A 16876-nucleotide genomic window follows, 5' to 3' on the forward strand; every position below is an offset into this window, starting at 1 on the left:
TTGGTGAGGTCAAACGCCATAATTACAGAACTCATATTATTTTTATGATTCGATGCAATTCTCTCTACTATCAATCCAACTGCAGACTCAGGTTGTTTGATTTCATCTAAAACCGTATTGTATATTATGTGATAAATTTGTTTTCAGTCAAATATTTATCTAGAATTACAAATATAACAAGTTCAAAAACTTTAGATGTTGAGGAAAGAAGAGATAGTGGTCCATAATTTTGCGTTTCTGTTGGGTCATCTTTTTTATGCAAAGGACAGGCCTTAACAGTTTTTAATTCCGGGGGAAAATACAAGTGGTAAAGGAGTGGGGCTTGATGAGAATTCTTCCTTAAAATACCTAATGAGCCAGTTACTGATGCCATCATGCCCAGAGTAGGTATTTTTTAATTTTTAGTTTACTGATAACATTACTCACATTGGATATATTAATACTAGCCAATTTAAGTTTCTCTGGTAGCTTTATTAAGTAATCGAATTTCTGAGGATCAAAGGTAAAATTTTGATTGACTGCGGATGTTATAAAGAAATTATCAAATTTTTCAGCTATCTGTATAGGGTCTCTATTTATTTCCTTCTGTACCTTAATTTCGGATATTTCCTGTTCTTTTTATACTTTTTTCTCTGCTCACATTGTTGTATATAATATACCAAGTTGTCTTGGTTTTATTTTCGAACGTTGTAATATTATTTCTGACAAAATCGATTTTCCCCGAAAATACCAGAACCCTCTATACTTTCTCTTACAGATTTTTACCCTCTTCTTAAATTCGTTTGAATTTTTACAGTCTAGTCTGCTTTCTCTTAGAAGTCTTTGGGCTTTCCTATTAAGATCTACCCAGGCTTCCTCACTTTTCTTGCTTTCTGTACTTTTCATCGCAGTTTCAATTTCTTGCTTATAATGGGAAAGTGAATGTAGTAAGCAGCATACAAGCGATTGTAATAGTCGGCAAAATTGTTACCTGTATTTCTCATATCATGTGAAATATCACTCGGAAATACTCTGAACAGGCTCATATTAAACACATCGAATTTTCTATATTTTATTTCTTTATGAGCGAAGGGATTAAGAATCGGGATATTTTTTAGTAAAAACATTTGTCCTTTATGGTCAGATATAGCTAAATCGCAGTTGTAATATATGAATCCAGAAATATTAATATACCTAAGTGAAGAAATTGTCAATAATGGTCGCTGAGTGATCCGAAACACGCGTAGGATTAAAAATGGTATGCTTTAAGTTCTTTTGTTGCAAAATTTCTAAGAAATTACTTGTTTGATTGTTTTCAAGATCTAAGTTGATGTCAAAGTCGCCTATGAGCACACGTTTTTGATTATTTGGAGCCTCATCAAGGAGGTCTTCCGTGAATTCTAAAAATGTATCCATATCCCCGCTAGGAGATCTATGAATACAAAGTACAAGATACCTAATTGCGTTGGTCGAAGTGAAATAGCAGGCAGCACTTCCTTGTTGAATTTCAATTGAATGATTTTTCCCAAAGCTGCATTTAGTAACATAATTCATCAAGGCACTCTTGATCCATTTGGTAGCCACCAGCTTTTTCCGACAAAAATATGAAACTAATTCATAGTTTTCAATCTTGATACTAGTCAATTCTTCTTCTCTTAAACCTACTTCAGTTACACTCATTATGTCAATATTTTCTAAAAAGAGGAAATCTTTCATAACAGATATGTTCTCTCTTAAGTACTCCATGTTCTGATGAGAAATTCTAAGATCGATCTTATCCCTAGCTCGAGTGATATTTATGGCAACAATGAATGTTCAATTAATGGTACATTAAAAATATTACCGTATCTTTGAAAATTGCAGTATTCGAAAAAAAAAAAAACAAATTTCCCAAATCGTTACTCCGTCCAAAACTTTCATGCCAGCCATGGAATTTTCGCGTTTGCAACTTGGCAACTTTTTAGCGCCCGGGAAAATTTACTTCCGAACTTGCCGTCACCAGAAAAATGCATGCCTTTTAAAAGGGAACTACACAACCCCGGACCGGATTATTGGAGGGTGAAGGGTTGGCATTTTTTTAAATACCCTCTTTGACACCAACCTTATCAAATTACACAGTTTTATCTGAGACTAGCTAATTCAGCTCGCCTTTGCACCTAACCGGGGGGTTCGCCCCGTGGACCCCCGATCATGGCTCGCTCCGCGAGTCAAGACGTTGCTTCGCGACCTTTCCTGTCGCATCTTATTTAGCAACTTCAATCGTCTCAAAAAAACGCACAAAAACGAATACTTAACCAAAATATAGAACGTTTTCACAATGCCGTTAAAAATTTAGAGCGTAAATGTACAACTTTTTAAAAATGTCCCTTTATGAAAACCTTAAAAATAATCAAGAGAAGTGATGGCGGTTCCCATCGCCAGCAATACTGCTCTGCAATATGGAGAAAATTTAGTTAATCCAATCCTCGTAATCACCGATGAAGAAAATTTGTTGTCGATGGGAATGCATGGTATATAACTTCAAAATCACTGGTTACTAACGAACAGGCGTTCTATTCAGCGCTTTGACTCTTCCTTGAGAAATGAGGAGAGATGGACCAATCAGAAAGTATAGCTTGCATAGAGTGACTCATACCTACAGACGTCACTCTCATGGGAGAGATTAGGGATAAAAGTTTGAAAAGCTGCAGGAAAACTTCCAAGGGCGGATATTGAAGGTTTCGGATTTTTGGTATCATCTGGACATCAACAGCTTATGTTTGCAACAAAAATCAAGGAAATTGGTCCGGCGGCTCCTTAGAATTAAGGTTCACAAGGTTTCGACCCTTGCAGTTTTATTCATACATATAAAAGAAGATTCCACGACGTAACATCACATTTTACCACACCTTTTCTGCAAACAGCGCAATTTAACCCACACTTTTCCTCCAAAATATGTCGACCTCGTCAACTCTCTTGCCCCTACAGTTCACATTACCCTCAACGACTATGTAACACCGCTAAACACACCCCCCCCCCCCCCGCGCTAAAAATTTCTCATGGGAATTTCACTCAGGTTGTTTTGGGCAGGGGAATGTCTCCCCTGAGTGGTGGCTCTCATGAGAAGTGGCTCCCATGGGAAGTGGCTCCCATGGGAAGTGGCTCCCATGGAAAGCTCCCTAGTCCGTGCCCAAAATGCCGTCTCTGCTAGCAGAGCCATAGAAGAAAAAGATTAAGGATTAAACGCGAAAATTAATTCGTTCTATTGCCGTGGCATCGTTCAGACATGAAAGAAATTTAAAGCCACTATGTAAACCCCCGCAGTGCGGTCATTCCCAAGCGGTCTACCATCTAAGCACTAACTACGCCCGACGTTACTTATCTCCCGTGATCACCCGAGTGCCGCTGCCGTGGAGCTCCGGAGGCTCGCGTGTAAATCGTGAGTAATTTAGCAAGCATGAACATCCCCAGCGCCGCGCGGCGTTGATTCCATGATGGAAAGCAACGATATTCTTCAAAATGTCTACATTACGCAGTTTTAAAGAAACAAAAATAATAAAAAATTAGATCAATTTTTGGAAAGAAAGAAGTGAATAACACATGAATCAAAATAAAAAAGTATAAAAAGTTATTAACACAAAGACAAATAAATGAATGAAATTGAATGAAATAAAATAAAAAAGTAAGAAATCTATAATATAAATTAAAATATATAAAATTAAATTAAATAAACAAGAAAATTAAATAAATTAACCTAAATAAATAAATACATTGAATAGATTAAAATAAATAAATGAATAAAATAAAATAAAAATAGATTAAAATAAATAAATGAATCAAATCAAATAAAGCAGATTGAAATAAACAATTCATTGGTAGAAAAAAATGTATTTTCACAAATAAATAAAATATGTTAAATTATGTAAATAAAATAGTAGTAGTGTATCGAATTTATACGGATCCATAGAATCTTTTTGGCTATAACGCACCTGAAAAATAATATGAAAATAAATAAATACCTAAATAAAAAAATCAATAAATAAAAAGACAATAAATTTAAAAAAATCAACAAATAAATGAAATGGATTAAAAAATTAATAAACTAAAAAAAACCGATGAGACGGAAGTCCGCCAACCGAAACTTAAAGCTACGGGACGCGCGGAGACGGAGGGACAGGACTGAAGATCCCCAGACTCCCATGGGTGCACAGATGACCCCCTGTTCACTTCCTTGGGAGCACAGGGGATCCCCTGTCATTCGTTGGGAGCACAGGGGCTTTCCTTGCTATTCCTCAGGGAAGCACATGTGATCTCGTGTCCAGCCCCAGGGGAAATATTTTTATCAGGGTATAACTTATAAAGCATCTAAAATAGATTAGGACGCAGTGTTTTGTCGCAATGTATCCGTTCCCAAGTTCGGTGACGTCTTTGTAGGACGCTGTAAGGTCCTGTATGCATTTCCCATGAATATAGTTCTGTGATGCTACACTGTGGTGGACTGCAGTCACACATGGGCCCGTGGCATTTTCCCCGATGTTCTATGATGATCCACGGGACACCGTGAGAGGTCCTGAAAGAGCACATATCCCAAGTAGCAGTGATCGCGATAAATTGCGATTTAATCGGAGAATGTATCGCGATTTCATCGACGTCGATTTATTGCAATATTATCGGATAAAAAATCGCGATAAATTGCGATTTCATTGCATTAAATTGCAATAAAATTTTGATTTCATCGAACGAGATTTTGTAGAGATTAAATTGAAATTTCTCATCAACGCCCAATAACGCATGAATGACGCTTATGAAAGATGTTCTTTAGCGGAGGTGTAAGAACGACTCGATACGAGGTTGGGCGTGGGGTTTGGATGGTGGGAGGTACGCCCACACTGAGAAAAAATTCTCGGCGTTTTTACCAAGGTCCGTTGGTAACTTTTCCATCTCACTCTTTTTTTTACCAATTATCGGTAATGTTACCAAGGGAGACTGGTAAGCTTACCTAAAAACCGGTATTTTTACTGGTTTTTTTAGGTAGGAATATGTACCACTTTTATTGGTAATCAATTTACCGGAAACTTTACCATTTTATCTCGGTAATTCTACCACAGTCGATAAAAAATATAGGTGTTTTTACCAAGGTCCATCGGTAACTTTGCCATCTCACTATTATTGGTAATTTTACCAAGAAAGAATTATGAGATTACCAATAGAACCTTATTTTACCAACCGTATTTCAAGGTACGAAATAAAATATAGAGAAGGGAAAATAAAAAAGAAATCCAATGAAAACTCGGTGTCAGTCAACGCGATGACAAAAGTTGTAAGGTTGCGAAGCGCCGATCCATGTGTTGGCTTCAATTCGCACCCGTGAATCATATAGTGGCCATAGTGCTGGTCTTCCACCGTGGCGACTGGGGTTCGAATCCCCGCGGAGGCTCCGAGGATTTTACGCTCGTCTTCGTCAAAGGACCTGACGGCTGAACCTAACGGCAATCGGCTAATAGCGTAAATACCCTTTTTTGGCGATTTTATCGGTGAAAAAATCGCTAGGATCATCAGCATCTGAGCGATCATCCTCGCAATAAAATCGCAATTTTTTCGGGCCTATGAAATCGCAATAAAATCGCGAAAAGATCGAGGATAATCGCTCAGATGTTGATGATCCTAGCGATTTTATCGCCGATAAAATCGAGGATAATCGCGATTTTATCGGCAATAAAATCGCGATTTTTCCGTTGAAAAATGCTGCTTGGGATACGGGTCACATATACACTCTCATGGGAGCGCGCGGGTCACATGTTAACTCCCACGGGAGCTCACGGGAGCTCACGGGCTCCCCTGTCCATTCCCCAGAGGAGCACATGTGATCACATGTCATTTCCCTGGGAGCGCATGTGATCAAATGCCGTTCTCGTGAGAGCACATGTGAGCACATGCCATTCCCGCGAGATCGCATGTGATCACATGTCATTCCTATGAGAAATTTTTAGCAGGGCCTCGTAGCATACTATGTTCCCTTTTCTTGGAACTCTTTGCCATATAATGCAAATTTTTACTCGGCTACACTCACTATGTTTTGGACACTTTATGCGCCAAAATTCCCATTTTTACCCCATTCGCCATCCACTTTAGGGTCATTAGAGTGCCCTCTAATGGCAGGCAAAAATACATAAGTTCGATAGGTTAATATGGTTATAACACAGCTTATTACCAACATACAAAAGTAACGTCTTTCTTATGTGTCCTAGGGTGAGTCATCAAAGCACAAAGTAGAAATGACAATAATTAATCCAAAATCAATCACAAGCGGTCAATTATATGGGCAGTTTGATCCCATCTCCTGCGAATGGTCTGATGGCATTTTACCCGTGAGCTATAGACAGTTTGCCTCTTCCACTAATAATAATAGGTAAGTATTTTTTCTCCATCAAGAGAAGCGTCCAACTTCTGACCCCCAGCATTGGGATATCGTGTTAATATATTTATAAACCCTCTTTCTCTTATTTCTCGGTTTTACTTTTAAGAACATTACCCAACTGGATAAAGTTTCCCGTGCTTTAAATCTCTCTCAACAATTCGTTTATGAATTCGTTAAATTTATTTTTATTTTACTTAGCTGCTTTAAATGGAGTTTTGGCAAGCAGTGGGGATCATGAGGCAACTATATGCTTCCTGATACAAGACTTAGGAACATATTAACCAGATATTTTCAACAGATTGAAGCCCAGTGGAATGTCGATTTTCATTACCAAACACAGGTAGACACAAAAGAAATTCTTGTACCTATCAAGAGATGTTTAGGTGGTTTCTTTTCACCCTTTTGGTATCTTTACACACTAATTTTGTGCTTCTAATATCTTTTTTTGTTTTCTCAACTCTATATGATTAGCATGAAATGACAATATTTTCTCCTATTTAACAGAAAATGGTTGATTTTTGATGGACCAATTGACTCTGTTTGGATTGAAAACATGAATACAGTTCTGGATAGCAGTCGCAAACTCTGCATAATGTCTGGAGAAGTGATTCAGTTATCTCCCACTACAAATTTAATTTTTGAAGCGATGGATCTCATGGCAGCATCGCCGGCTGTTGTAAGGAAGTGTTATCTTCTCTCACTTCTAAAGCGTTTAAGTATTCAAAATAATACTCGCACGTTAACGTAAAAGATGAATTTCTACTTTAAAGAAGAAATTAAGTCCTTACCGAAAAATCTGGCAATTTTCTCAAACAGAATTCAAAATTTGTGTACCTTTTTTATAACATAGAATGATACAGAGATTTTCACTTTTTCTCGAGGTTTACCGAATCGTTTGACTTGCAGTGTTTTCTAAATGCTCAGAATCTCTCCTCGGGAGGATGACGCTTGGGTAATTCTCCTCTCAACTTATGAATAATTTGTTTAAATAAAAGGAACTCCTTAATTGCCCGTGGCAGGTATGATTTGTAAAGTTTAGTTGTGTGGAAGGACCTAGAAAAGCAGATGGTTCAAGTGTGTATAGAAGATTTTATTGGTAAAAATTAAAATGAAAAGAAATTTTAAAAAATGGTAAAATTTAAATGGTACAAAATGCCTACCTACTACAAATCAGAAACCAATTGAACTCAAAAAGCACCAACTTCTTTCATAAGAGGCAGATAATATTTGTTTACAAAGCCTATTTTTTAAAACAAATATATTTGCTTATCTTTCTTTTAATTCTTCGCAAAACCCTCAAGAATCCGAAAAAAAACTTGTTTTCTCTTAACCTGGCCACTTGTTACTTAAAATAATAGTGCTCACTTGAGTCGTCATAATACAATTTGACGGCATACGATGCAAAATGAAGAATTCACGATTTAGGCATAGGCGAGATAAAAGGGACAAAGATGAGGTTTCACATTTGATTGGGTCAAGAGTTATTATAAATTCGATGAGAGGTCATTAGGTCTACAGGTAGAGAGTCTCCAGTAAGAAAGTATACTTTTTCTGGTCTTTTACCATTAGGTCTCCAAAATCGAGTCTAGAAACTAGTGGTCTACTCGTTTTTTAGATTATAAAAGAATACCGTCTACACAGTTTAAGCCTCCGAAAAAAATTAGTAAAAAATTACTTACCGAAAGTTAGTACTGCGTACATTTTAGACGGGGAATTTCACTTCTTACGGGGGAAGACTACTATTCCCTAGCTCCGTCTTCATTGTCATCATCATACAGCTGCGTGCCGTCTCAGGTGGTGACCAACGCGACGCCTCTAAGGAATGCGATTAAGTCATTGTCGTCCTTGTACGCTTGGTAGTTGAACACCATAGTTTCAAGTTGTTCATTGTGCTGGGAATAAGACTTGGGGATGGGATGCTTGACTTGACGATGACCTGCTAGAATCTGCAGAATCTTGTTCATCGAATCGTGCTGGTCCTTTCTGACAGCATCTAAAAATTTCCAAATTGATGCATGGTGAGTTGTCAGCATTCGATGAAAGCGTGAGTGCCACCCTTCGACTGGATTTATTGTGCGTTGAATGTCATTCAGAACCAATGTGTTGATATTACACAGAGAGGGTGGAAATAATGGTGGCATAGAACGGCGTCGTCCTCTAGCTGATCTTCCTTTCACGTACGTGGTCTTAATCACTCATAGGCATAACTTTACCTTCTAAAATTTCTTCCAGCGCAATAATTATTTTCACCACGTCGCGCTGAGGAGCGAAAGGCAATGACATCAAACATTGAATGTCACTCCTTATAGTCGCATTTTCTTCGTCATCGTAATCTTCCTTCAATCCGTTTGAAACGACTCGTCACCAAATGGCTTGGGTGAAGTGAAACAAACAAACTTTATGAATAGCATTCGGCAGATCTTCTTTAACTGCTTTGACAGCATTAGCTTCCATGTCCGTCTTGGAGTACTGTGGTTGAAGCTGCAGTGCCAGGCGTAAGTTGCATGCATAATAATTCTACTTGGGAAGGAATGAGTTGTACGTTACTTTATTTTTCCGAGTGCACAGGCAATAGACGAATGGATACACGTACTGCCATACTTGTCCATGCATTGTATACAGTTGATAAAAAATACCAGGCACAGTTTTGAATGTTCAATCACTGAAAATTATTGTACTTCGTGCTAGGTAAGTCAAGGTCGCGGACGCGAAATTTAAACACGATCAGGGTCATTTATTCCTGAATCGAACCGAAGGAATACGTCCCCTGCCTTCGTGGTATTGTAAGGAGGATTGACTTGTAATTCTGCTAAGGGCTGGGGTAGTGGTGGGCATGCCTTGTTTTGGTGTCTATTCACATTTCTCAGCAAAGCCTATCTTTCAGGTAAAATGGCCAAAGTTTCCTCGGGGACATTCTCAGTATTGTCTTGTACTATACTTATAGGAGGGTCGTTTGGTCACTGTTCACCCGATTCACGAATTTCTGCTGTGATCTTCTCAGCTCTGACCTCAGCCTCAGCTACATCAGGCTCTTGAGTGTGCAAAGTTGAGTCCGTATGGATAATTAAATCCTTATTCACTTCAGTATTATTGGTAAGAACTGTAGAATTACCAATGACCCTTTGCGATGCAAGTGTTGTCACATCCGGTCAATGAATGAAAAAAATGTGAGTGATGCTGATTTTAAGGTGCCAAACTCTCTTGCTAGAATGTGAATGGGTATGAACTCAACATTTTTGCCGGTGCCAAATACAGGCAGTACAATATATTCATAAGTATGTTTAAAACTGCACATCGTTGAGATTAAACAAAGACAAGCGGTTGTTTCGTCGGTAACACTGTGCGTGCGCCTCGCCGTGCCGCCGCGCGCGTCGCGGGGCAGGCAGCGCACCGGGCGGAGCTGCCTCAAAACGGCCGGTTTCCCGTCCTCCGATGGTTTTTACCGTTTTGCGCCTTAAATATCAATCCCACAGAAAGGTTCGTAAGAACTAATTTTGCACCCAATAAAATTTCCCGTCGGCCTGCTGTAAAAAAAATTGGCCTCCGGCCAATTTATGCGCGGCGCGAGCGCCGCGTACCGGCGCCTCGCGCCGGCATGTGGGGGGGCTTCGCCCCCATCATGGTGCGAGAAGCGCACAACACTTTCTCGCTTTTGCCGGCGCTCCGCGCTGGCATAGACACTTTCACGGGAATATTTAAAAAAATACTGCCAATTTCACAAAATCATAAAGCTTGATTGGAATTGTGATCGCAGGATAATAGTTATGAAATTTTTATTCAAACCACTGCACTTTATTGTAAATGTCTTCGAGATATGTGATGAATTCATACATTCGGACTCGACTTGTCGATATTATGAGGCATCTTCAATTAAACATGTAATTGATTAATGATGCCTCCTATTAAAGACGGCGATCCGTAAAAATCTTAGCTTTTCTACGATTCATTAGGATCCATTAGATTCATTGGCATCATACTTCAGATACGATTATATATTATAATCTTTCCTTAAGCCTGATCAAAAGCCATCAAAAATCTACTTTAATGGGTAGAATGACAGAATGTAGAATGTACTCGATGTTTAAATAGTCTTTAAACTAAACGGTTTTCGCTTATTAGCATCGCCCAAATTTTAAATTTGGCGGGCGAATCTACCTGCTGGAAATGGTTCACCACCCGCCCGCCAAGAGCGCCACTTCCTTAGGGCCTAGATACACACGGCGATTGCAATCGCGGCGATTAAACGCAGGTGTATTCGGTCAATCGCCGCGACGGGCGAGTGAAATTCTCGGAATTTCTCCAATCGCCGCGATTGAATTCAAAGTAGGATTCAATCCTACTTTTTGGTAGAGTACCTATATTAAGAGAGAGTATGGCCACTGGAGTTACCACCTCTGATTGGCTCAGCCATCTTAGGCTGAATGGAGCCCTTAGGACCCAAAAATGGCGGACGCCATAAAGTTAATGTAATGCAAAATGATTCAAAATGTAGTTGTCTTTGCTTATCGTAACGAGAAATTTACCCAAATGCACTATTGCGACTTTTTTACATATTTTTAAGGCTAATTGTGTGCAATTTTTGAGAAAAATGATCTTAGATGTAGTAAGGTTGGCAGCAAGTGCGGTTGGTGATAACCGTCAAAAGTTGGCAATGACCCCCCTCCCATCCTCAAAAACCATAACAAAGCACCGCCATTTTTGGGTCCTAAGCCTCTCCATGGGACCCAGTGGCCATACTCTCTCAATATAGGTACTCTACTTTTTGGGCAAGTGCATGCATTTGTTGAGTCCTGTTTATTCTTGATGGATGCGAAATCCACCAGTACATGTGGTCTACATGTGTTTTTGTTTACGTTCTTCTGTGGTCTTCGTGGTTCTCGCACAAAGTTGCTAAAAGAAATTTCATCGAATGAAATTTCGTGAAATTTCTTTTTTCCCATGAAATTTCTTTTGACCGACAAAATGTCAAAAATGCTTGTTCTTTCAAACAGAATTTGTTTTTATTTTTAAAGAGAATTGTATTCGTCAATTAGACCAATTGGAGCTACTTATTTATCAAATATTTCCTATTTAAAAAAAGAAATACGTTAGCGAAGGAAACTGTTAGTTTCTGAAAAATCATTTAAATTGTTTCAAGGATAGTTTAAGATCCCTCCCTCGCTTTTGTACCAAAAAAGGATAGACTATTAGGGGGAACTAGGATTCTTTATAGTTGAGAAATTTGTTATGTTCCAAATATGAAAGCTAGCGTCTTACTTCATCCGTAAAATTTATTTTGGTGTTCAACCGGTACGGCTGTGTGTTTAACCAAGATTTGAGAAAAAAATTCAAAATTATGTTTTTGCTGTTTTACTCAACTTTCTGGGCATTTCTAAAGTTCCCTTTCACAGTTTACCACGTGTGTATAAAGGGAATTAAGGAGATTCATAAGTTTCTAGGGTTTAATCCTGCATTCTGAGTGTTATATGAAATTTTTGGACATTTCTGGAAATTTCCTCATGAAATTTCTTTTTATAATTTTTCATTTTTGTAAAGATCTAGCAATTTCTATTGCTCTCAGGAAGAAAATTAAGAATATCAGAGATACCATATGCTGCAGAAGTAAGGAAAGTCAGGAAAGGTTGTAATAACATAAACAATCAGCGCTGATCGTGGCGATTAATCGCTAGGTGTATACGTAATCGCACTGATGGTCTCTGTTGATTGTATTGCGTTGAGCGATGCGACCCGAACCAACCCAATCGCGGCGATTAATCGTCGTGTGTATCTAGGCCTTTAACGCGTATCCCCGTAATTCGAAACGAACACAATATAGAGCGCCACCTTCTTGCTGTTCGTATTCTCGTGTATTTAACAGACAACAACAACAAACGTCAACAAACCTGGACGGGTTATAAGGCGCTTTATTATCAATCATTAAATCAATCATGTTTGTGCAGTTTTATTATATTATATTTGTCTTCAGTACCTCATAAAAAGGAACCGCGAAAGATGGAATCTGCCGGGATTCTAAATTCATTAACAACAAACATATTAGTTTCTAATAAAGATCTAGGTGTCAGTTCTTGCGTTAGCTTCGATGATTCGTAGTATGTAATGTAAGTACCTAAATAGTTGTCTAATTTTGCTTGGTGTGTACCTACGGAGTAATTTTGGAGGTAGTATATCGACGGTGTAAGTCGGCAATCACATAACTCGGTTTGCGACGTCGCAGACTTCCTGTCATACTTTATTTTTTAAATGGAAAACTACTCAACGGCAATTCTTTAAAACTGTCATGATTTTCCTTCGCAATGCGAAGAAAATTCTGCAAAAACTTCAAGAAATAATGTCAATTAGCTTTCCTTTAAAAAAATGACGTAGAGGCGGAGATTTTCAGACACCGCGAACGGGTTATGTGATTGCCGACTTTCACCGTCGATATGATGCATTATATAATGCATTTGAATTCCTGGGTTTCATCTAACTCAATGCGTTTGCTGCTAATATCCTGGAGCGTTCCGACTCATTTATCGGAGAATTAAGCGTTTCCTATTGGCCCCTCTGCAATTATGAGATTAGTCCAAATATCCTTCAGGAACTTAAATTAATGACTCAGGTGGTGCTTTTGAGCCAACTTTCAAAGAATTAAAGGCATTTTTTCAAAATCTACCGTCCATGAGCTCTCCGTGTGACCGAAATGCTCTCCTCGCTATATGACGCGTAACCCTTCAATTTTTAGTTTAGTCCAAAGACCTCTCAGGAACTTAAATTAATGAACCAGGTGCTCTTATGCTAACTTTCGAAGAATTACCTGGTAAGGGCATCGTAGGGCCTCGTAATACCTTGAACTTTGAGTTTAGTCCAAAGATCTTTTAGGAACTTAAACTAATGACTCAGGTGATGTGCTTGATGCCTACTGTTAAAGAATTAAAGGCATTTTTCAAAATTTAGGTACAGTCCTTCAAAATGAGTTTTCCGTGTGATTTTGCTAAAAATAGACAATTTAGCCTAGCCCCCCGAAATTTTAGCGTACCCCAAAATCGTTTGACATGCATGAGGAGACCATAGATATGCTGTTCTGTGAATATTTTGAATGAAATCGAACAGATAGATTCTGAGATATCGCTGTAGACAGATTTGGGGGACGCCGCACGGACGGACACTTATTTTTTCAAGTATGGTTATTTAGACTCCTGGGACCTTAAAACGTCTAGAAATGATGAAATTTCAACTTTTTTCCTTTTTTACTTGGAGGATGACAATACTTCCTCTCTACCCTAGGGGAGCGAGAAAGTAAAAATTACGGCGATATTAAGTGTTCAGAAGTTATTCAAACTTCAATCTTAGGGGGCCCCTACCCCCCCCTCCAGGGGGCTCAGATTTGTGTAAATCAAATGTCTATAGGCTAGAGGCGAATCCCTGAAAATTTCATACTTTCTCCCAGAGGTGCACCATTGTTATGCTTATCGGCCCCACTACAATGTATGTGATTATATGTATATTTACACTCAAGCAAATGCATTACTTTACGTATGATATCTAGACCCATATTGAATACGTATCTGATATATAATAAAATACAACAAAAAACGCAAGTTTATACGGTACTAGCTGTTTTGGTCGCAAGCCATGGGGCTGCTCCCGCTGAACCCCCGGTCACTCGCCACGCGAGTGACACTCGGCTCTCTCCGCGGGCCATTTCTCTGAGTGATTGGGCATTTGATCACTATGATGTATAAATATTGGAGAATTTCAAGACAAAAATGTGTTTGTCACAGAATCCTGTTACTGGAGCGTGCCAGCATTAGCACATGAATAGGTATATGGAGATGAAGCAAGGATGGGGATCGATCATTTCTTCAAAAACGCATTATTGACTGAGACGTCAGTCCCATTGGGTGGAGGAAAGTGACAATCCTTGGATCTCCTTCCGCGATTCCTCGCTGAAGTAGCAAAACTTCACATTTACTCCCTAAGAAGATTATCGGTGGCGTAGGGGTCTAAAAACTGCTCAACGACACTTTGGTTCGAGTCCCGAATCACTATGAGATCACTTGTGTTTTTTACTTTCTCGCTCCCCTAGGGTAGAGAGGAAGTATTGTCATCCTCCAAGAAAAAAAAAAAAAAAAAAAAAGTTAAAATTTCATCATTTCTAGACGTTTTAAGGTCCCAGGAGTCAAAATAACCATGCTTGAAAAAATGTGTGTCCGTCCGTCCGACGTCCCCCAAATCTGTCTACAGCGATATCTCAGAATCTATCTGTTCGATTTCATTCAAAATTCTCACAGAACACCATATTTATGGTCTCCTTATGCACGTCAAACGATTTTGGGGTATGCTAAAATTTGGGGGGGGGGGGCTAGGGTCAAATTGGGTTAAAGGTCCATTTTCAGCAAAATCACACGGAAAGCTCATTTTGAGGGTCTGTAAATTTTGAAAAATGCCTTTAATTCTTTAAAAATGGGCATCAAGCACATCACCTGGGTCATTAATTTAAGTTCCTAAAAGATCTTTGGACTAAACTCAAAATTCAAGGGATTACGAGGCCCAAAAGTAGGGCACTTTGCACCGCGACATCACACAAACAACTCATTTTCAAAGACTGTAAATTTGAAAAAAATGCCTTTCATTTCTTCGAAAGTTGGCATAAGAGCACCACCTGGTTCAATAATGTAAGTTCCTATGAGGTCTTTGGACTAAACTAAAAATTGAAGGGTTACGCGTCATATAGCGGGAAGAGCACTTCGGTCACACGGAGAGCTCATGGACTGTAGATTTTGAAAAAAATGCCTTTAATTCTTTGAAAGTTGGCTCAAGAGCACCATCTGAGTCATTAATTTAAGTTCTTAAAGGATTCTTGGACTAATCTCATAATTGCAGAGGGGCCGATAGGAAACGCTCAATTCTCTGATAAATGAGTCGGAACGCTTCTAGATAATAGCAGCAAACGCTTTGAGTCAGGTGAAACCCAGGAATTCAAATGCATTATATAATGCATCATATACTATTTCCAAAATTACTCCGTAGGTATACACCAAGCAAAATTAGACAACTAATTAGGTACTCACATTACATTACATAGGTACTATGAATCATCAAGCTAACGCCAAGAACTGACACTTAGATCTTTATTAAAAACTAATATGTTTGTTGTTAATGAATTTAGAATCCCGGCAGATTCCATCTTTTGCGGTTACTTTTTACGGGGTACTAAGCACAAATATAATTTAATAATTCGGCAAAAATATGACTGATTTAATGCTTGTTAATAAAGGAGGTTATAATTGTTATAACCTGAGGTTTGTTGACGTTTGTCGACAGCAGCAAGGAGATGGCGCTCTCTATTGTTTTCGCTTTGAATTACGGGGATACGCGGTAAGGAGATGGCGCTCTTGGCGGGCGTGTGGTGAACCTTCCAGCAGGTAGATTCGCCCGCCAAATTTAAAATTTGGGAGATGCTAAGCGAAAACCGTTTAGTTTTAAGACTATTTAAACATCGAATAGTCATTCTGCCCATTAAAGTAGATATTTGATGGCTTTTGACCGTGCTTAAGGAAATATTATAATATAAAATCGTATCTGAAGTATGATGTCAATGAATCTAATGGATCCTAATGAATCGTAGAAAAGCTAAGATTTTTACGGATTGCCGTCTTTGACAGGAGACTTTGTTAATCAATTACATATTTAATTGAAGATGCCTCATAAAATCAACAAGTCGAGTCCGAATATATGAATTCATCACATATCGCGAAGACATTTACAATAAAGTTCAGTGGTTTGAATAAAAATTTCATAACTATTATCCTGCGATCAAAATTCCAATCAAACTTTATGATTTTGTAAAATTGGCAGTATTTTTCTAAATATTCCAGTAAAAGTGTCTATGCAGGCGCGGAGCGCCGGCAAAAGCGAGAAAGTGTTGTGCGCTTCTCGCACCATGATGGGGGCGAAGCCCCCCCACATGCCGGCGCGAGGCGCCGGTACGCGGCGCTCGCGCCGCGCGTAAATTGGCCGGAGGCCAATTTTTTCTTATTCTTTTATTGCATATAAATTTCTCTGATGTTTTTGTTTTATTCCCTCTGATTGCCTACGTAATCATATCCTCATCTCATTTCCTTTCCCTTTCAATTTTTCCTTTTTCGTAGCATCCGTGTCCATTTGCAATTATTATTTTAAAATAGCTTTCCCTAGTACCTATACATTTGATGCTTCTAACAGAACCGATTTGTTTTAATGACATTTCCGGCTAAATTATGGGTTTTCCCCGAAAGGCAGCCTCTCGTCCCTCCTAGACTCTACTGATACCATATAAGTTACTTTTTCAGCACTTTTTTCGGTTAAAACCCATGTAAAATATTCACATTTATCGCACAATCTGGCAACCCCTCGAGTAAAATAGAAAAAGGTAGAATCGACTAAAGCCCGTATCAGACGATCAAAGCAGAGCTCTCAAAATGGCGTTACGTGGGGTCACGTGACCCTCCATTCCCCTCAAAGATTCCCCACGTGACTCCA

At 38.8% G+C, this 16876-nt stretch overlaps 1 protein-coding gene across 1 annotated transcript in view; it reads left to right on the plus strand.

Moving 5' to 3' along the window:
- Positions 1-16876, plus strand: part of Dhc36C (Dynein heavy chain at 36C) — a 542513-nt gene that overhangs the window by 271147 nt on the left and 254490 nt on the right. Inside the window, exons 27-28 of the mRNA XM_072306421.1 lie at positions 6207-6367; positions 6881-7052. Of these exons, the coding sequence (XP_072162522.1) occupies positions 6207-6367; positions 6881-7052 (333 nt within the window). The remainder of the gene's footprint in view (positions 1-6206; positions 6368-6880; positions 7053-16876) is intronic.

Source organism: Bemisia tabaci, chromosome 1 (genome assembly GCF_918797505.1).
Source record: "Bemisia tabaci chromosome 1, PGI_BMITA_v3".
NCBI lineage: Eukaryota > Metazoa > Arthropoda > Insecta > Hemiptera > Aleyrodidae > Bemisia > Bemisia tabaci.